This window comes from Lynx rufus, unplaced genomic scaffold (assembly GCF_022079265.1).
Source record: "Lynx rufus isolate CCGP_SWC_20201006 ecotype Redwood Valley unplaced genomic scaffold, mLynRuf1.p SCAF_1, whole genome shotgun sequence".
NCBI lineage: Eukaryota > Metazoa > Chordata > Mammalia > Carnivora > Felidae > Lynx > Lynx rufus.
The window spans coordinates 69,885,933-69,907,659 of NW_025814823.1; the positions used below are offsets into that span (position 1 = coordinate 69,885,933).

The 21,727-nt window shown below is 44.5% G+C and overlaps 1 protein-coding gene across 1 annotated transcript in view; it reads left to right on the forward strand.

Moving 5' to 3' along the window:
• Positions 1-21,727, forward strand: part of FARP1 (FERM, ARH/RhoGEF and pleckstrin domain protein 1) — a 293,763-nt gene that overhangs the window by 179,093 nt on the left and 92,943 nt on the right. The window contains exon 3 of the mRNA XM_047081200.1: positions 15,266-15,370. Within this exon, the coding sequence (XP_046937156.1) occupies positions 15,266-15,370 (105 nt within the window). The remainder of the gene's footprint in view (positions 1-15,265; positions 15,371-21,727) is intronic.

The following is a 21,727-nucleotide window of genomic DNA, read 5'->3' on the forward strand; positions in this document are numbered from 1 at the left end:
GCATTTCTTTTGGCCTGGTGGCATCACTGTTGAAAACATGTTAAAGTCATCTTGCATGATTAAGAAATTAGACCATGAAAGGCCACTATACATTTTCAAATTGTTTTCCTGCCTCTGTGCTCCAGCATGGAGTCTAACTATCCACTTTCTAGGTAAACCTGTAAACTCACTTTCTCCTATCATGGTATATTTAATTTTCAACAGGTGACAGAATCTGTTTCAAAAAGATTCCTAGTGGGGCGCTTGGGTGGCTCCGTTGGTTAAGCGTCTCTCAGGTTTTAATCTCAGTGTCTTGAGTTCAAGCCCCACACTGGGTATGGAGCCTACTTTTAAAAAATGTGCTTGGGGCACCTGGGTGGCTTGGTCGGTTAAGTGTCCGACTTCAGCTCAGGTCCTGATCTCACAGTTGGTGAGTTCAAGCCTCACATCGGGCTCTGCTGAAGGCTCGGAGCTTGCTTCAGATTCTGTGTCTCCCTCTCTCTCTGCCCGCCCCCCCAATGCATGCACACTCTTTCTCTCTCTCTCAAAAATGAATAAACACTAAAAAAATTAAAATAAAAAACTAAATTTAAAAAATGTTCTTATTGCCTTCCAGTATTTTGTTTTTAGCATCAGTGTAATTGTGTATAAGTTGGGACAAAGTGCATTTAACTGAGTGCACAGTACTGACAATGTGGTCATTGTGAATAACCCAGACTCTGGAGCAAGGGGAACACGATCTGGTTTCAGCCGCATCCGTTGCCTAGGTCGCTGCTGCAGACGAACATTTCGAGTGCTATTAAATCGTAGAGGATTGTTTTTAAAGATCATTCTTATTACTTGCTTTTGCTTTTCTCCCAATGCTGATATTAGGACACCATAGGCTGCCCGTGTTACTGGGCAGGATTTTATTTCAGAGATGTAATCGATACTCATGCTTTTTATTATATATCTTACATCTGTCTTCCATTTTCCCACCATTCACTCTGAGCACTGGTAACACTACATAAAAATGAAGCTAATCGCTGGGATGTTCTAACTTTGAGGTTTTGGAATGAGGGGCTTAGAGCGAGCCAAAAGTTGGCGATCAGTATCAATTATCAATAGAACATGCTAACTCCAGGGTATTTTTACCAGATTTTGAAATTATCGCGTAAGAGTAAACTAGTGAACCAGCTCAAAAGGGAACGGACATTCCAGACAGTTCCACAGCACTGCTTCAGGAGCAACAGCCCACACAACGGTGTGTATTCTCTGAGCAACATTTGAAAAAACACAGACCCTCCTTTTATTTCTCATATTTAGTTTACTCATCAAAGCTGTCTGAGGGATAAGGCAGAGAAGCCACATGGCCACTTAGTATTGGCAGTGGGACAGTTTCACGACGTCCATGCATCTCCCTGTAGGCGTTTCTGTGTGTAATGGTCACATGACTAGCCTTGTGCACTGAGGTGCAGTCTGACATGTTTCCTCATCAACGGAATGTCTTCCTTTATTATTTCCCTTTTAATGTTTTCACCGCAGTTAGCCTTTCCAGAGTGGTTTCCCCATTATGGCTTTTGGAAAATGTCCATTCTTTCAGCAACAGTTTCTTGAAAGAAAAACATATTCTCAAATTGGCCTTAGAATCTAGACCCCAGCATACAGTTGTTTTTGTTAAAGATCATGTTATTATTGTCTCTCCATGAGAATTATGAGCCATGCCCAGTGCAGAGCCAGACGTGGGGCTCCATCTCATGACCTGAGCCAAAATCAAGAGTCGGATGCTTAACTGGCTGAGCCACTTAGGCACCCCGAGAATTATAAGTTTGAAGTGATTCATTCACTCATCCATTCAGCAGATCTTTACAGGCACCTACTGTGTATCATGCTGATAGTGGGAAAGTGGGGGAAAGAGTGGGGGGAAAAAGGGAGGTGTGGGGGCAAATTACATTTAAGTAGAGGGGTTCGGGTCAGTCCTGTTGAGAAGGTGACATTGTGTAAAGATTGGAAAGAGGTGAGGGAATTATCTTTGAAGATTTCCGAGGAGAGGGTATTCCAGGTAGAGGGAGCAACCAGTGCAAAGGCCCTGAGGTGGGCTTGTCCCTGATATGCTGAGAACTGCAAGCAGGCCCATGTTGCTAGAGTGGAACGAGCAAGAGGGAGAACACTTGGCTGTGGCCTCAGACAGACCACAGGGGAGGATCAGATCCTGTGGGGCCTTGTTTTCCATTGTAAGGACTTTGGCTCTTACTCTGAGTTTTGAAGAAGAATCTGATTTAGTAGAAGATGACTCTTGCTGATAGAACTGACCTGAGAAACGATGTGAGAACTGTTTATGTAGTAAGTCAAATGGTAATCGTAAGTACAGAGGTCAAATGCAGCAGAGAAATAACCAGAAGTTGTTATGGAAAGAAATTTCCTCAGGGCACCTAGGTGGCTCAGTCGGTTAAGCATCTGAATCTTGATTCCGGCTCAGGTCATGATCTCACGGTTCATGGGTTCGAGCCCCACAACAGGCTCTGCACTGACAGTGTGAATCCTGCTTGGGATTCTTCCTCTCTCTCTCTGCCCCTCCCCTGCTTGCGCTCTCTCTGTCTCCCAAGGTAAATAAATACTTTAAAAATAAATAAACAAATAACCAGCCAAACTTGTAAAAAAAAAGAAAAAAGTTTCCTCAACATACTCAAACAGGTGAATTTGAAAAGAATATCATGAAAGGTAAAGCTGTGTGTTTTCCAAGTTCCTGAGTGTCATGAAGGACTGTGAGTGTGTGCATGAATCAGACTTAAGGGCTATTTTCCAAACTCTTCATGCATGTGAGACTACAGGTATGTATGGGGTTAGAGGGTGTGGATGATTTCAAGTTTCTAGGTGAGCCTCAAAATCATTGTGATACTGGAATTCGCTTCTGGAAACCGCTCCTGACTGGATCATCCTCTCTTTCCACTAGGTTTGTAGTAACTTAAAGAATCTGACATAAACCACGCAGAACGATCTTGTCTGTCAGCGCTGTGGTTTATTAATACCCAGGGAGCTTGTTGTCTGATAACTTAAAGGAGAAATATGTTTAATTCACATTCTTCCAGTCTTTCTAGTCAACTGTCCGTCTAGTAGAATAGGATATGCTCTCTATACTTTTGCTGGATATTAGGAGCTTCTTTTTCCTAGGTCTAGGGTCTGTGTGCTTGTATTTTGTCTTACGCTAGCAAGTTGCTGACTGAAAGGACCTGTCATCAACAGCGGACACACAGAACTGTTGTGCTTTTTAGGGCTTTCTAGTTTGTCCATCATACAGAATTCCCCACCGCCTTCCCCTTATTTCCATGATCTCATTCCTCATCCCCTCCTCAGAAGATTCTGGAATATAACAGAAAGTATATGTTTTATCTTACAGTGGTTAATTTGTAGTAAGGCTTAAAACTACTTAAGGGAGTTTTCGTAACTACCAAAAGTGGGAAATAACTTGGCGAAGCCTTCAACTACAAATGAAGCCTCATGTTATGGGCTGGATTGGTGCCTGGCATTATATGTGTCAACCTGATTAAATTCTCAGAACCACATCATTAAGGGGTATCATTATTCCATTACCCAGATGGGACAGTCAGTGCCCAGGCCATGTAACTAGCTTGGGCCACATAACTGGTAAATGACAAGTCAAGCATTAAAGTTCTGTCTTGATGACTCTGGATCCCTCCCCCATTCTGTGCTGCTCTCAAATGTAATCTCACACATTTTTTAAAAAATGTTTTTATTTTATTTTTGAGAGAGAGCATGAGCAGGGGAGGGGCAGAGAGAGAGAAACAAAACATCTCAAGTGGGCTCTGCATTGACAGCGCAGATTGAGGGCTCAGACTCACAAACCATGAGATCATGACCTGAGCCGAAGCCAAGCACTTAACCAACTGAGCCACCCAAGCACCCCTCACACATTTTTATACCTAGTAGTAATAGCTTCATCAGCTGTAAATGAGGCAAAAGTTAGGTTTCTTTCTTTATAATCATAATGTATACTTTGTTTATAATGAAAATGCTCTCTTTAGGGCCTTTTTCTCCCCCCATTTTGCCCCTCCCTGTAGTGGATTGTTCGTACTTTTGTATATTTTCCCATATTTTTCTACTGTTTGAAAATACACGACTTAAAATTCACCATCTTAAGCATCTTTAAGTGTATAGTTCAGTGGCATTAAGTGCATTCACATTGCTGTGCAACTATCACCACCGGCCATCTCCAGAACTCTCTTCATCTTCCCAAACTGAACTCTGTACCCCCGAAACAATAGCTCTCCATCCCTACTTCACCTCCAACCCCTGGGAGCCACCATTCTACTCTCAGTCTACTTTCTGTCTCTGTTGGATGCCTTTTGTTACCTTTGTTATATACTTGTAAGTTTCTTTTCCCTAAGTCTGGAGTCTCTGTGCTTACTTTAATCTGAGCTTTGCAGTTTTTCAGAAGAGAAGTACGGTTGACCCTTGAACAATGCAGGGGTTAGGGGCGCCAGCCCCCTCTATAATTGAAAATCTGCCTATGACTTTTGACTTCCCCAAAACTTAACTACTAGCCTACTGTTGACTAGAAGCCTTGCAGGTAACAAACAATTGGGTGTTATGTACTTTGTATATTCTATGTATTATATACTGTAGTATTATAATAAAGTAAGCTAGAGGAAAAAAAGTAAGAGAATCATAAAAACATATAGTACTGCACTGTATTCATTGAGGAAGTCTACATATAAGTGCACTCACAAAATTCAAACCCAAGTTGTTCAAAGCTCAGCCGTACTGATTCTGACCTCTTCTGCAGATAGGCAAACCTGGAGCCAGAGCTCACTCATACCCCCAATCTCTTAGGTGCTTAATAGGGTATTAAACCTGAAAAGTACTTGAAAAAGAATGAAAAGTAGATAGTACTATTTGGGAGGTTTTCTGGGGACTCCAGAGCTGAGAATTCTTCAAGTGTCCTGAAAGCTGAATTTTCACATCACACTTCGGCTTACATATTTTTAATTTAAAAGCCTTACGCATCAAAAATAATTTAAAAACCCTTTTTCAGGGGCTCTTGGGTGGCTCAGTCTGTTTACCGTCCAACTCTTGATTTCAGCTCAGGTTGTGATCCCAGGGTGGTGGGACTGAGCCTGGCATCAGGCTCTGTGCTGAGCATGGAGCCTGCTTGCTATCCTCTCACTCTCTCTACGCCTCTCCCCTGCACACCTCCCCCCTTAAAAAAAAAATCTAACAAAAAAAAATAAAACCCTTTTTCAGGATGAGAAAATGTTCCCATTCTCCCCTAACTGAAAAACATTAAAAATATTTTCTGTTGAAAGTATCTGCAAAGATTTAAAATAATTTTTCCTTCATTTAATGTTCCTGGAGGTTGTCCAAGAACCTTGGACATTGGCTCTTGAGGGGAAGGCTGTGTTTAAAAAACATGGTAGAAGAAATCTGCCTGCACGTGAAGAGAATTGAGAACCCGGAATCACATATGTTATTCGGTGGCTTTGTTTTACAAAGTCTTCACCCTTCTGTTCAAATGTGAAGCTAAATTCAATAAAATATTTACTTTCCATCTTACTTCGGAATAATAATTTTAGAGGCTAAGTGCATGGTATCAGGTGTATTTTGAGAAAGTTCAGGCTCCGTGAACTGAATGTACTTTTGAGGCTTAATTAGACCACTGAGCCCAAGGAGAAAGACGCCAAACTAAATAGACATAAGGAAAATGCAAGCATTTTTCTTTTTGCTGGGAAAGGTCTAATGCTTTCCTCCAGCAGTCCTGATCTGGTTTGTACTTCCCTTATTCGTTATTTGTGTGATATTTTATTCCCTGGCTAATGGGTTTTTTTTTTTTAAGTCAAGATTATTTTATTTCAATAAATTTTGGAATTTTTTTATTCGTCTACTTTTTTTTTTTTTTTAACGTTTATTTATACTGGAGAGACAGAGCACTAGCAGGGGAGGGGCAGAGAGAGATAGGGAGGCACAGAATGTGAAGCAGGCGCCAGGCTCTAAGCTGTCAGCACAGAGCTGGATGCGGGGCTTGAACCCACAATCGGGAGATCATGACCTGCGCCCAAGTCCAGTAATTCACTGACTGAGCCACCCAGGCGCCCCCATTCATCTACTTCTTCAAGTGATCAAAAAACAACGAATCGCCCAGGGTCAAAAGCAGAGAAACCTGGCACTAGGAGGAGCCCAGTTCTCCGCAAACGTTTTTCGTATCTTGCTCACTGCATTGTGGGATTGCAAGAAAGCACTAGAAAGCCGCCGCCGTGCATGCGCACATCAAGTCTTGGTGCCAAGGGAGAAGGGGAGTGACTTCTGTACTAACGACGCCGCGGTTGCAACGTAGCTAAATTACAGCCAGGGAGCTGAAAGCACCCGTTCTCTTCCCAGCCTGGCGTCGGGACTCTGAAATCCAATCTGAAGTGTGTTTAATGAGCGTTCTGATCACTGAGGCTCAGTGCGGAGGGGAACAACGAGTGCAGTGTGCCCGCGCAGACAGTTGCGGCCACCCTTGGAGCCACCGAGGGAGGAAGAATCGCCGCGTTTGTGGACGAGGAGATGGGCAGGCCTAAACATTTAGCTCCTTTCTCCCAGAATGAAAGCTTTGTCCCAGCGCCCGGACTTTGCTTTTAAAGTTGTAGTTCCCGTTCTTGATCTGGCCGGTGTTTCACAGCAATGGTGATCACGCTGTCTGCTGATGAGGCTGCCGCCATGTTTCCTGTTGGGCTTTTGAGTCCTTTGCTTCCTTCCCCTCCCCATCATCATAGTTCTTACCCGGTAGAGTTTAGTGAGTACTGGATCCCGTCCTAAGCGCTTGGGGTGTAGTGAGTCACGTGAGCCTCACCACAGCCCTGTACAGTGGTTTGGTCATCAGGCCCATTCTGCAGAAGAGCTAACCGAGGCCCAGAGAGTCACTTGCCCCGGGTCACACCGCCATGGAGTGGAGATCCAGGATTTGCAAGAAGGCAGATGTTTGCATTCTTAATAAGAACATTATGCTGCCCTTCTGCGTCATCCAAGGGCTGGAGAAACAGCATGAGAAGCCTCTCCCACACTTCAGTTGTCTGATTTCTGTGTTAGTCCTGCCTTGGCAGTGGGAGATCATGGTTGGCTTATGTGACACTCACACCAGCTTGCAGGGGCTCTGTCGTACCACGGTCCTGTTAACTATCACGTGGGCTCCCAACCCTCTTTGGTGCCACCAGCTATGGCCCATGTAAAGTGTGGGCCTCTTTCCTTGGTTTTATCAGCCAGTTTTCTCTAGGACAATTTGAGTCCTCAAAATTACAAGTCTAGGTCTTGAAAGGGGTGAGAGGGAAATGGAGAGCCTGGGGGACTCCATGGTTAGGAGCAGATTCTCAGGACTGGGTTTGAATCCCAGCTCCACAGTGAGAGAGCCTGACCTTGGCAAGTCTGTGTCCTTCTGCCTGGAATGCCTCAGGGCCTGCAGCTTAGGGAGTTACAGGTGTGCAAATAATGTGTTCCCTCCGTCCCCGGGGTGAGTCCCCAGGGAGCTGCATCTGGCCGCCAGTGTCTTTGTTTACTCCAGCTGTTCATCCAGCCGTTATTATTGGTGTCCGTCCCGTAAGGGGAAATGGTAGGGACTCTGTTCTGGCTTCTCGTGTGCCATCAAGAAGTTCTGTGCCCTGCTTGTGATATACCATACTTTGCTTCTCTCTCATGACATTTGGAATCTTCTTTTCACTCTTTGGGTTCCATAATTTTCCAGATAGTTGCCTTGAAATGGATAGTGCTCATTCATTCTGGGACATGCTCTCTGGCCCTTTGCAATCTAGAAAGTTCTCCCCTTCCATTCTGGAGAATTTCCCTACATTTGTGCTTGTATAATTTTGCTTTGCTCTTGGATCTGTCTAGATGGCCCATCGCCCAGAGGTTGGAACTCTTGGACTAAGCCCGCAAATGCCCCGTGCCTGTGTCTCGTTGCCATCTCTTGGCCATGAGGTCTCGTTTTGGGGGGTTTTCAACTATATCTTTAAACTCTCCCAGTGAAATTTTTATTTCTGCGCTGTGTTTTTTTTTTTTTTTTTTTTATTGCTAAGAGCTCTTGTTATCCAAATATTCCTTATGATAACCTTCTGGGTTGTTGTTGTTGTTGTTTTAGTTATAAACTCTTAGCTATATGGGGATCCAAATTACAGTGTTTTAACAAGTGTTTTCCTCTAGCCTGCATTATCAGAAGTACCTGGCCTCTCCCACTTCGGACCCTTTGCGGGGCTCTGTGTAATGTAGCCGTTTCCCTATTGCAGAGTCTCCCTCTGCTCTGTAATTAGATTTTAGCATCCTTGTCTGTCATCTTCTAGAATTTGGGGGGAATCTCTCACTTGCTGTCTCTTGTCTCACTTTCTCTGTTTTCTGTGAATTTATTCCTCTTTTTCCTTTTTTTCCCCCTCTCAGTGTTCTTTTTTAAGCGGGGTTTCTGGGTGTAGTGGAGACACATGTGTTCAGTCGGCCATTTTTAGCCACAGACTGACATTCTTTCCATCGTTTATATTAAGCTGTGTCTGGCAGCGGCCTTGTGCTAAATTTTCTAAGAAAAACATGCATTTATGGACAGTGAGGTGGGTTCCTGTGGAATTTCTCAAATTGTACTGTCCTTGAACTTCTGCCTCATTGGCAGCTCCTGAGTGTTTGTGCAGAGGGGCTAGGACGGGGTGGTACCCCGGGGCGGGCTGCTGGGGTGTTGGGAACGCGTGTGAGCTCTGTGCCCTTCGGACCTGGCTCCGCCCCTCTGACTTCACGGGTGGAAGGGTCTCAGAAGAGAGTATTTCTTAAAAAGGATTTCAGTTCTAGAACAACACTCACATCTAGAGCAACCACGGTAAAAAGAGGAGCCTCTTTTAACATCAAGAAAGATTAATTACCTTCCATAATTGGTCTAGCACTTGCTGAATATATTTGATTATCAAGTTAGAGAAATTTTGAAGGCCAGGGGCTTTGTTATTCCAAACCCACTTATTGGGTGGTGGTTTCCTTGTAGTCTCTTCCAAAGGGACCAGGCTGGATGTGACTGCATTGTCCCCGCCCCCTTGTGGCTAAGAGGGGAGTAACAGCCCTACAGAAGGTGGTTGTATAAGTTTGCTAGGGCTGCGGTAACAAAGTCCCACAAACTGGGTGGCTGAAAACAACTAATGGATTCTCCCACAGTTCTGGAGGCTACAAGTCCAAACTCAAGGTGTCATCAGAGCCATGGTCCCTCCAAGACTCTGAGCAGAATCGTTTTTTGCCTCTTTTCAGCTTTGACGGGGGGGGGGGGGGGGGGGGGGGGATGTTAATCCTTGATGCTCCCTGCTCATAACCACATCATTCGGTCTCTGCCTCTGTTATCACATGGCATTCTCCCAGTGTCTGTCTTCACACCATTTTCTTTCAAGGAACCAGTCATACTGGGTTAAAACCCATGCTAATGGCCTCATCTTAACTTGATTTTATCTCAAGGACCCTGTTTCCAAATAAGGTCATGTTCACAGATGCTGGGAGATAGGACTTCAGCATATCGTTTTGAGGGACACAGTTCAACCCATACCTGTAGGTTTGGCTTTTTTTTTTTTTTTTTTCTTTTTGGCTATGGTTGACTCTCAAGTTTAGCCTTGATGTTAGCCTTGAGCAGAAGTCAGAGAGACCACGGAGCCAGCCTGCCTGCCCCATGTGTGGAGGATCCACAGGTCACTCAGTAGCAACTCATCGACTGGCAGGTGACTGGCACCTTGCTACTCAAAGCATAGTCTTTGTAGCAGCAGCAGCAGCCCTGGGGGCTTGTTAGAAATGCAGATTTTCGTGCCTCACCCGGTGCCTCCAGAATCAGCACCTGCAGCTTGTTAAGGTCTGCAGGTGATTGACAGGCACGTAAGTCAGAAGTGCTCTTCTGAATCACCTCCAGCAGGGATCCTTGGCATGGCCTCTGCCCTTGGGGACATTGGCACGCAGCCCACTGACGTGGTAGCCAGGTTTTGTATCGCATGACATTGCAGAGGCATGCCTTGGGGGCTGGAAAATGGCTCCTCCTTCTCAATGTCAACTCCCTCCCCTGCCGTTAATTCTATATATTAACATTTTCCCTACACAGCAGAAGCAGCAATACTTGAGAACTTGTTCTTATGTGCCAGGGCCTTTGCTAATAACCACTTTGCAATCACAGTTTTGAGTCTTACATTGATCCTGGGAGACGGATGATAATGTCTCCAGTCCTCTCATGACTCGTGTCCTGTGGACTGAATTCTGCTCCCCTGCCCCCAGTTCATAAATTGAAACCCTAACTTTTATTGTGGCCATATTTGGAGTAAGGTAGTAATTAAGGTCAAATGAAGTCATAGAGGTGAAACCCTGATCGAAAAGGATTAGTGTCTTTCTAGGAAGAGAGAGACACCCGAGAGGTCTCCCTCTTCCCTCTCCCCTTTCCCCTCTCCCCTCCCCCTCCCCACATAGCACTTACCATATATTTAGCTGGTTGTTTGTCTGTAGCCCCAACTCAGGGATACTTGTATTGATTTCTGTTCCTTCGGCACTTAGCCCAGCGCGTGTGTGTGTCTCTCAAGCCCCGTGTACTTAGTACATCCCCCCACCTGGCCAAAAACTAGCAACGGGCCATGAGGGACTCTGCAGTGTTCTGATGCCCTAAGATTAGACTTGTTGAGGGTTGGTGAGTTATAGGACTTTGGATAATATTCTAATAGGTATTCATGGTAAGAAAAAGGGGGCCAAAGGCCTTTGAGAGAAGCCATTCTCTGCTGGATCAGAGCGTGCCCTGGTTGTCATGGTTATGTTAATCCTAAACCAGGAAGGGGGGGGGGGGAGAACCACTTCCAGAAACAGCTTTCTGAAACCTCAGCAGATGCAGAATTTTTAAAACCTAGTCAAACATTATCTTTATAGATTTGTGTCTATGAGATTGTTTCTGAGAGGTTAGAACCTTAGCTTGTCTCAAGTATAGGGGAAATCGTTTGTTCAGATGCTTTGAGGAATTAGGGAGAGAGAGGAAAATACCACCCCCACCCCCCACCCCAGAAAGAATTGTCTTTATTCTTTTGGAGGAGGAGAAAAATACTCCCACATAAAACTTTATGTAATAGAAATAGCCTGAGGGCATAGATATATTTTAAAGGTACAATAAACTAGAGCAGCTTTGATTCACAGTTTTTAGTACCTTAAAACCAAACGCGAATGTTCATACTATTTGTTATTCAATATTTAGTGGCCAGACGTTCTCCAAGAATGCAAACCTCTTCCGAAAATGTACTCTTATAGATTCTATGAAAAGCCCATTCAAAATGGAGAAAATGAACATGGACGCCGAGTTTGAAATCAGCCACATTGTTTGTGCGCTGGGCTAAAATTCAAATGCCTTTTGCAGCATCATTAAAAGTAGCCAATAAGAAAAATGTGATTATGTAGTTTCGCTAATTGCTGATTTGTTCTCCAGGATGAAACATATAATTACTATTTGGTGTCTTTTCTGTAAGGTTCACATGTCTAGAATACTTGAATCAAGACTGGCTAAGTATGGGGCTGGCCAGATTGACAGTTTCTTAGAGGCTGTGGGAGTCTTAGAGATCCGTTTCCTCCCCTCCAATACTAACACTTGGTGATCATTAACACAACTCATTTGTCATAAGATCCTTTCCATGTTAAACTTCCTAACATATGTAAGTTTTCAAACGATGTGTAAATTACTTGGTTTCCCTTCCTTGTGTAATGTAGCTTGTACAGCATTGAATAGGATTGTGTGTGTATGTTTTTTGTATTCTTTTAATGTTTATTTTTGAGAGAGACCGAGCATGAGAGGGGGAGGGGGAAAGAGAGAGGGAGACAGAGTCCAAAGCAGGCTCCAGGTTCTGAGCCATCAGCACAGACCCTGATGCGGGGCTCAAACCCACCAACTGCGAGATCATGACCCGAGCCAAAGTTGGACGCTTAACCAACTGAGCCACCCAGGCACCCCGAATTGTGTGTGTGTGTCTAAAAGTAAGTCCCCCTTTGAGAAAATACCTTTATGGTTCAGTCTTTCTCAAGGTCTCTGCTTCATGCTTTGCTAGCTTTATCCATGCTGTTGCCTCCTCCTCCTCTTCACACTTCATCAGCTTATTTCTAGATTTGTGTTAGCAAAAGGGCTTGCGCTTTTATAGCTCTTTGAACCCCATCACTGGCTTCCAGCGCAAAGCCTAACCCAAATGCAAAATTTGTGGTACTCCAGCAACGTTCATTTCATGCCAAACACATAAAAGGTCTCTTTGCACTGAGAAATTGTAACAAACGTTGGGTGCACACACATAGGTGTTCACTCTCTCTCCCCGTGTGATCAGGCCTTCGCAGCCACTTTTCCAGGAGCTAGTCCTGCCCCTCAATATAACGTTCTAAGAAGAACTCATTTTCTTGTTCTTAAAAAAAGTTGAAACTGATTCTACAGTGCATCACAGCTATTTAAGGATGTGAACCCCATCCTCAGTTACTTTTTCTGTTTTTTCTCTTCTGCATTTTTAAAAAACATTTTTGTTTTGTTTTGTTTTAGAGAGAGCATGCGTGAGCAGGGAAGGGGTGGAGGGACAGAGAGAATCTTAAGCGGGCTTCATGCTCAGTGAGGAGCCCAGTGTGGGTTCCATCCCATGACCCCGGGATCATGAACTGAGCCAAAATCAAGAGTCAGATCCTCAACCGACTGAGCCACCGAGGCATCCCTACATTTTTTTATTGTGATAAAACATATATAACGTAACATTTACCATTTTAGCCATTAAGTATACAAATTCAGCGGCATTAAGTATATTCACAGTGCGATGCAACCAACACGACTATCCATTTTACATACTGTGATGTGATTCTGAACAAAATTACTCTTAGAGTGAAGTTCAAAAACGTGCGTTGGAGACAAGCATTGGGGAACAATGGGGCAGACTGTAGGAGTAAATTCACCGCAGGAAGTAAAGGAGGGATGATCTTTCTTAGAGAATGAAAGTGAAATCTTTTCCTCCTTTTATTTGCTTTTTTATTTTAGAGAGTGTGTGAGCAGAGAGGAGGGCCAGAGGGAAAGAGAGAGAGAATCTTAAGCAGGCTCCATGCTCAGTGCGGAGCCATATTTGGGCTCGATCCCACAACCCTGGGACTACGACCTCAGCCAAAATCAAGAGTCGGATGCTCAACCAACCGACTGAGCCACGCAGGCACCCCTCTTTTCCTTCTTTATTAGACGTTACTGTTTTTCACATTTCCTGCCATCAGTTCACGTGAAACGATTCTGCCAGAGACCCTTAAACCAGGCACTCAAAGAGCCTAGTGAGTTTGGGATCATCCATGGAGAATATTGTATACCTTCAGAATATTGTATACCTTCAGCTCTGGCTATCTTCTGGATTTCCGTGATGAGGAATATGGGAATATATAAAGTGGCATCTGTTTAAAAAAATGCTAAACCTCTGGACACTGAAGCATCTTTGACGCCTCCTCGGGTCATGCCTGGCCAGGCTAATGGACATGCCCATCACTGTATTAGTCAGGCTCTCTTATTGACCATTGGTCTCCTGAGTTGCTAATTGGTTCCTAACATGTTCTGCTCTTCTCAGAGGGAAGGTGGAAGTATAAAAGCAGTAACTGTAGAGGACTGTGTTTTTGAAACATTTTTCTTCCAGCGTTTGATCCGTGTGATGGAATTGGATCCATTTTACTAGCGGGTCATTAGGAATCCACCAGGCAGTGAAGAGAAACCAAGGCATTTAGGGTAGAAATTGGGGTCTTATATATCATATTCCCTTTTCCTGTAGGTTCAGTATATAGAAAATGATTTCAGCTGGCATTTGAGTGAGTGCCAGGTGCTTTGCTGGCCAATAAGAATATAAAGGTGAACTATAAAGTAGCCCAGAATTTAACTGGAGAGACAGGCTTGTGTATACATAACCATATATAATACTGTGGAATGAGTAAGTTTTATTCATCTGTTCATCCACTTCAAAATTGGTCAGTCTTTAGGCTCTGTGGATACAGACATTAATAAAATGCGCTCTTACCTTCAGTGTGGGTGTCGTATGGATGAGAATTTGCGCTAAGTGCTAGGGGAACCTAAGAAAGAAAGCCATAATTTCTGCCTTATTTGTGGAGGAAGGGAAAAGGAACAGGGACTGGGGTTCCACTTCCACAAAAAGAACACAGAATCATGAGCTGAAAACTTCTGTCCATACAAAACCCACACATAAATATTTATGGCAGCTTTCTCCTCCTCCTCCTCCTCCTCCTCCTCCTCCTCCTCCTCCTCCTAAATATAATTTATTGTCAAGTTAGCTACCATACAGTGTGTATAGGGTGCTCGTGATTTTGGGGGTAGATTCCCGAGGTTCACCGCTTACATACGACACCCAACGCTCATCCCAACAAGTGCCCTCCTCAATGCCTATTTTAGCAGCTTTCTTCTTAATTGTCTAAACTGGGGTGGTAACCAAGATGTCGTTCAGTAGGTGAATGGATAAATAACCTGTGGTACATTCACACAGGGGAATATTATTCAGCAATAAAAGAAATGAACTAGGAAGCCACGAAAAGACATCTAGGGACCTACGTGCGTGCTGCTGAGCAACAGAAGCCAATAGGAGAAGGTTACGTACCGTACGATTCCAAACGTATGACATTCTGGAAGAAGTGAGACTGAAGACAGTAGAAAGACCAGTGGTAGCCAGGAGTTTGGAGAAGCGGGGGAGGGTTGACTAGATGGCACATGGTGGATTCTTAGGATGGTGAAACTATCCTCCTTGATCCTGTAATGGTGTCTCCATGATATTACATGTTAGGATACACAATATTACATGTTTGTCAGGAAGTATAGAACTGTACAATGCAGAGTGAACCCTAATGTCAACTGTGGACTCTGGGCGATGATAATGTATCAATGTTGGCTCAATATTTGTAACCACTGTACCACATGGATGCAAGATTAAGAATAAGGGATTCTATGTGTGTGGTGAGAAGAGCTATGTTGGAATTCTCTGTACTTTGTCTTCAGTTTTCTGTAAATCTAAAACTTCCCTAAAAAATAGTCTATTTCTAAAAAGGGGGTGGTGCCTGGGACCGTGCTGGGGAGAAAATGGCAGAGAATTATCATCTAAGTGTGAAAACAGCCTGGAAAAGGCTCAGAGGTATGCGGCCAGGGGTCTGGTGATCAGGCGGTCAGGGTTCTGGAAGGTGGATGGTGGCAAGCTGAGAAGGGCTGAAGATTCAGGAATGAAGAGGCTTCTGGTGGTGGGAGCCGTGGTTTGTTTTCATATCTGCCTGTCTCAGAGGGGGTGACTCCTGTTGTTTCTGTTTCCAGCAAAGAGCCCCTGGGAAAGTGTTGCTGGATGCAGTTTGCAACCACCTCAACCTCGTGGAAGGGGACTATTTTGGCCTCGAGTTTCCCGACCACAAAAAGATCACGGTAAGTGATGGGAAATTAATGTTGGTATTTTACCATCTGTTCGGCTTGGGAAAGGAGAGGAGTCAGTCTGGTTCTTTGGCCATGCATACATGTCCTAGAAGAAAAACAGCCAGAAAGCCCTTGTTAAACTGTTTTGAAAGTACTATGTGCATAGGATTAGCAAGTTCAAAGAGCTTGATGAACACCAGCTCCCTCTGACCCTTTTCCCTTGCCTGTCCCTCCAGAAACCACCATTACCAGTTGCTTCTGTACCCTTCTAATAAAAGTCTGCGTTATGTGTCTGTACACACACATTTTTTTAAGTTTATTATTATTAATATTTTTTTTTTTTTTGAGAGAGAGAGAGAGAGAAAGAGTGAGAGAGAGCAGAGAAGGTGCAGAGGGAGAATTCCAAGCTCTGAACTCTCAGTGCAGAGCCCAGTACTGGGCTGGATCCCATGAACCTCAAGATCATGACCTGAGCTAAAATCAAGAGTCTGATGCTTAACTGACTGAGCCACCCAGGCGCCCCACACGCATACTTTTGAAACACACTAATGTGTGGAAACAACATATAATGTCATGTACCTTACACTCTACTTCAGTTAATGTATCATGAAGATCTCTTCTTTCCCATGCATAGAATCCCCTGCCTTCTTCTCCATTGCATGCTATTCCGCTGAATAGACATGACCGTGATTAACATCTGTTGTAGATGATGGGGTACTTAATCTGTTTCTAGTCTCTTGCTTTTACAACAAAGGAAGCTACCGCAAGTACACTGAAGCTTACGTTCAAGTTTCAGTACATGAGATCCAAGGGCATGGGGTTGCCCGATCCATAGGTTTGATCATTGTAAAATTTGAAAAATACGTCATGCTCTTTACAAAGGTTTCGCCCATTTGAACCCAAAAGTTAGAACATAGCTTATTGTTCCTTTTGTGTTTTGGCTAATGGCACTTTCTTAAGGCTGTATCTGACTCTTGTATTAGGCACCCTATGCAACTATAAGTTCATTGACTGTATTTCTATTTATTCTTCCATTCTGTATACAGAGTAGCTAGGACTTGCTAGCCACTGCTCCAGGGATCCAGTAACTAAGGTGCAGGGAATGTATGATCCGGGCGGGGTGTCAAACTTAGTCAGTGACCAGCACAGGGCATGTGACAGGTGTTTTCCATTGGAGCCAGGGAGCATTGGGCAGTGGGGGTAACAAATAACATTGGTGTTCAGGAAATCCTTCCCAGATACTACAAAGCTGAGTCCCATGAGGCCAGTAGGAGTTGACCTAATAGAAAGAATGTTCCATGGAAGCCTAGATGTCTCAGTTGGTTAAGCATCCAACTTTGGCTCAGGTCACGATCTCACGGTTTGTGGGTTCGAGCCCCGTGTCGGGCTCTGTGTTGACAGCTCAGAGCCCAGAGCTTGCTTCGGATTCTGTGTCTCCCCCTCTCTCTCTGCCCCTTCCCCACTCGTGCTCTCTGTCTCCCTCTCAAGAATAAATAAACATTAAAAATAATAGAATGTTCTAGTGAGAGGGGGGACCCATGTATAAAGAGCAGAAAACAACCTGCAGGAACGTGCAAGGAAGGCTGGGGGTGACAGGTAAGGAGGAGAGGCTCAGGTGAAGGAGGTGAGAAAGAAGAAACTGAGAAGTAGGCAGGGAGCCACATCTCGAAGGACTTTTATACCATTGCTGTCCAGTAAAAATAAAATATGAGCCACATGTAATTTCACATTTTCTAGCAGTTTTGTTTTAAAAAAATGAAATTAAAAGTATGTGTAACTTAATGTAATATGTCCAAAACCATTACCATTTCAACATGTGATCAGGATTAAAAACTATGAATAAACTATTTCACATTTTTTCATGCGGAGCCTTTGAGTCTGGTGTGCATCCAACACAGACCCTCTTGATTCATGCCATCCGCATTGCAGGTGTTCAGGAGACACGTGTAGCTAGTGGCTATTTTGTGGGACAGCACAGTTCTGTACCAAGCTCGTGTGTTCAGGAAGCTGTCAGTGTGTTTTAAAGAGAACATGGTATGATCTGATTCATGGTTTAGAAAGACGACTGGGCTGGACTGCAATAGTAAAAGACTAGAATCAGGAAGGCCGTTAGGGGTTTGCTGTGTTTCTGGCTGGAGGCGTAGTGGCAAGGGATTATGGGAGAACCGAGGTGGTGGGCTGGAGCGAGATGGGTGGATTCAAGAGGTTTTGGAGGAGGAGGTAGTTGGGGATGTGACTGAATGGATGGGCTTGTGAAACAAAGCAGGCTCAGAGCAGCTGGGTTTTCCAGCTTTGCCATCTGGGGGACAGTGGTACCAGTCACTGGGGATGAAAGCCTCACCATGTCTGCGAAGAGATAAAGACAATGAGTTGCATCCCAGACATGAGGACTTGGGGGTGTCAGTGGACATCCCAGTGGAGACATCCAGTGGGCAGGGCCTGTGGGTGTATTTTCCAGAGCACAGGAAAGAGATGTGAGCTGAAATGGAGATTTAAGACTCATAGGACTATTTTTTGTAATTAAATGTTTGTTTATTTTGAGAGAGTGTGTGTGTGTGCACGCAAGCAGGGGAGAGGCAGAGAGAGAGGGAGAAAGAGAATCCCAACCATGCTCCTCAGTGTCAGCACGGAGCCCGACACAGGGCTCAATCTCATAAACTGTGAGATCATGACCTGAGCCGAAATAAAGAGTTGGACGCTTAACTGACTGAGCCACTCAGGCTCCCCCACAAGATTATTTTAAATATTAATTGAAGTTCTGAAACTGGATGAGAGCGTAGAGAGTAGAAAGGAAGCCAGCGTGGAACACCAGCATTTAAGGGATGGACAGAGAGGGAGGAACTGTCAAAGGAGGTGCAGATGGGGAGGAGGAAAACCAGGAGAGGGACTCGTCACAGTAAAGGAAGAGAGTGCTGCAAGGAAGACATACACAGGAGGCGAGTGGGTAGGTGGTGAATGAACCAATCTGTCACATACCTAAAAGTGAGTGTGAATAGTGTTTTCTCAGCTTATTCCTGTCTCCAAATACTCTTCGCCATTTCCTCGTACTTAAATTAAACTTTAAGCCTCCCTGACTCCCAGTCCCTTTTCATGTGGCGCATGACCACAGATGGGCCAAATCTAATTCTGCATTCTATTTATCCAACAAATTTCTTGTGCCTACACTGCCTCAGTCCTCATACTTTATATCATGGAAGACACGTGATACAAAGTGACAGCAAGAGGTGGTTATGGTTTCCATTCATTAGAAGTGCACAGCTTGAAAGAGAAAAAAAAGTGCACAGCTTGGTAAGAGAGACAAGGAAACAAATAATTACAATACCGTGTTGTAAGTTCTATGGAACATTGTTTCATAAACTTTTTTTGTGTTAAAATAATGATTCTCAGAACACTGGAGGATATGCTATCTCATTATTTCTAACACCTTTGCCTGAATTACTACAAGGTCCTAATGGCTTCCCTGACTCCGTTCTTGCCCTGTTTGAGCCGGCTGGAGATGCCTTTCTAAACGATAAACAGTAGTGGTGAGGGCACTAAGATATTCATAACTGTTCCGTATCTGGGTCAGCCAACTAGCTAATGGTGGAGCTGAGATTCTAACTATGTTCTTCTGACCCCAAGTTCAGTGCCTTTCTAGAATTTACAAACCTGTTCATCTTCCTGTGCACCAGCACCTGTGCTGGTGACTTTTAAGTTTTATCGTGCTTGATTGTTATGATCTCACTGCTTTCTTGTAATATATTCAGCTGCAAAATACAGAAAACCTAGTAACGATGACCAAAAAAACAGGTGTTTATTTGTCGCATGTAACACACAAAAAAAAGCCACCACGTGAGTGCTTACCATGTGCCAGACTGTTCTGGTCCTTGTGGACACAACAGCTAACATGGCCCATATTCTAAAGTAAGGATCAGTACGCTTTACAAAGGGCCAGATAATAAATACTATATTAAGGCTTTGCAGGCTGTAGGGTCTCTGTTGCAGCTACTCAAGTCTGCCCTTATAGTGCGGAAGCAGCCGTGGGCGATATGTAAATGAATAGATGGGCTTTGTTCCAATAAAACTTTATTTAGGATACAGGAAGCCACAGTTTGCTAACACGTGCCCTGGAGAGTAATACCTCGTTGCAAGGCATCATATTAGTTTTACCTACAGTATTTCATTCATTCCAGGAAGAGCCCATCATATACCCTTTTTCTGATGAGGAAGCTAAAGCTTAAAGGGGTTAAGTCCTCGTCCAGAGGTTCACAGCTAGGAAATGCCATAGCTTTGATTCAAGTTCAGTTCTGTCTGAACACAAGCCCATGCTGTCCATCATCCTTCCATTCTGACAATATTTCCATATTTTGTTCTCTGTCAATTACAAAATCCCAACCTGACAGTTAATTTTATAAAATTTAAGAAAGAAGTTGTTGCGACAATTAATCCGTTATTCTCACGGTTCATGAGTCTGAGCCTCATATCGGGCTCTGTGCTGATGTCAGCGTGCAGCCCGCTTCAGATCCTCTGTCCTCGTCACTCTGCCCCTCCCTCCCCCAAAATAAATGAACATTAAAAAAATAAAAATAGAACATTAGTTAAACTTTATCCCCAAAACGTGATGAAATAAAAGCACAGAGGAGCAGAAATAATGACCAAAAAGTGTCCAGAGGCTGACTGACAGTCTATTTTGGAAGAGCCAAGGACAGGTCTTGACTTTGTTGAACTGAGGGGTCTGGCTGGGTTTTCATCTCTGCTCTTAGTAAAGGTGCTTGGGAATTTAAGATAGGTATCTGGTAGTTTCTGTTGCCTTCTGAGATTCTGTCGATTTCTAGTGGGGTGGTGTTTTGTAGCAGCCCGGGAAAGGAGCTCTACAGGTCCAACTGTCAGCCCTCAAGTCCCTGGAGCAGGGTGACAGGAGCAGGGGGCTGGCCTCGCTGACCCTCGCTCTGCTCGTGGGTAGAAATGAGGGAAGAGTGCCCAACCTGTGGAGTTTTTGAGAGGCTCATATGTGATAATGTCGATCAGCACATGCAATCCCTGTGTCTGGGACCTACTCGAGTGTTCAGAAAGTGTTAGTTACGGAAACTCTTATCATTCCCATTTTTTAAATCGCCAAGAGCAGCTAACGTAAGTGTTAGCGTGTTAACCACCTTTGAGTGGACAGTACGATACTGTTAACTGTATCCACATTGTGCCACATCTTAACCTGAAATTCCGTGCCCGTGATACAGCTCTCTTGTCCTCCCCCCAGCCCCCGGCAGTCACCAACCTACTTTCTGTCTCTGTGTGTTTGACTACTCTGGATCTGTGTGTCTTTTTGCGACTGATTTGTTTCACGGAGCATGATGTGAGGTTCCCCCACGGTGTAGCATATGACAGGGTATCCGTGCTTTTTGAGGCTCGGTGATATTCTGTTGTATGGCTGTCCCACGTTGTGTGTGCCCGTTCATCTGTTGGTGGACTGTTGAGGTTGCTTCCACCCCTCGGTGGCTGTGAAAAACGCTGCGGTGCACACAGACATATTATCGTTTTTTAAATGCTAGTGTTGTGATTATTATCTTCACCGGGCTTCCTCTGGGAGGCCGTTTACTTGTCTGCCAAACAGGGGAAGCCTGGTGGGTCTCAAAATGTCTGAACGTGGGCCATCACAGCTGGCTTTGCCCGTGGGCCTGTGCCTGTTACGTGGGAAACTAGGATCCCCAGAGTCCCTGGCACACGGAATTGTGGACCTTTGTGCCTAGACGGTAGGCTCACGTCTGAGCCCAGCCTTCCGCCCCTTGTCTCGTTTCCACCACATGAAACACCCACGTCAGGGCAGGCCGTTCTGTAAGGGTTTGAAAAAAAGCCTCGGGGAGAAGGAGTACTTTCCGTGGTCTAAGATGTGTTTCTCAGGATGGGAAATAAACTAGTGATAATTAGTAATCAATTGCGCTCTACCCTTAATTAGACTTGTCCCGTGGCCTGCCAGTTAATAGAGTTGGTTGCTGTGTTTACATGCAAGTTTGGCCTGCCCTTGGCTTTGAGTCCAGGAAGCCGTGCCCGGGAGATTGCCCCACAGGAGCAGAGAAATCTTTTCATCAGCTTTTTTTATGGATTGGTCTTTTCCGTGGCAGAAATGCTATTGATCCTAGGAGTCAAGACTCTGTCCTTAATATGCCAGCTAATTGGTAGCTAGACTGTAAGGGCTGGTAAAAGGCCAGAAAAACAGTAGCTTGCCATTGGCGTGAACTCAGAGACCTTGGCCTGGCTGCCCTTGGACTCTGCTGCACACCTGAATGCATCTCATTTGTTCTTCTTATGAGAGGTTGGCAAAAAGCCAGACAGTAAACGGATTAGGTTTTGCGGGCCATACCATCTCCATGGCAACCACCCAACCCTGCCATCACA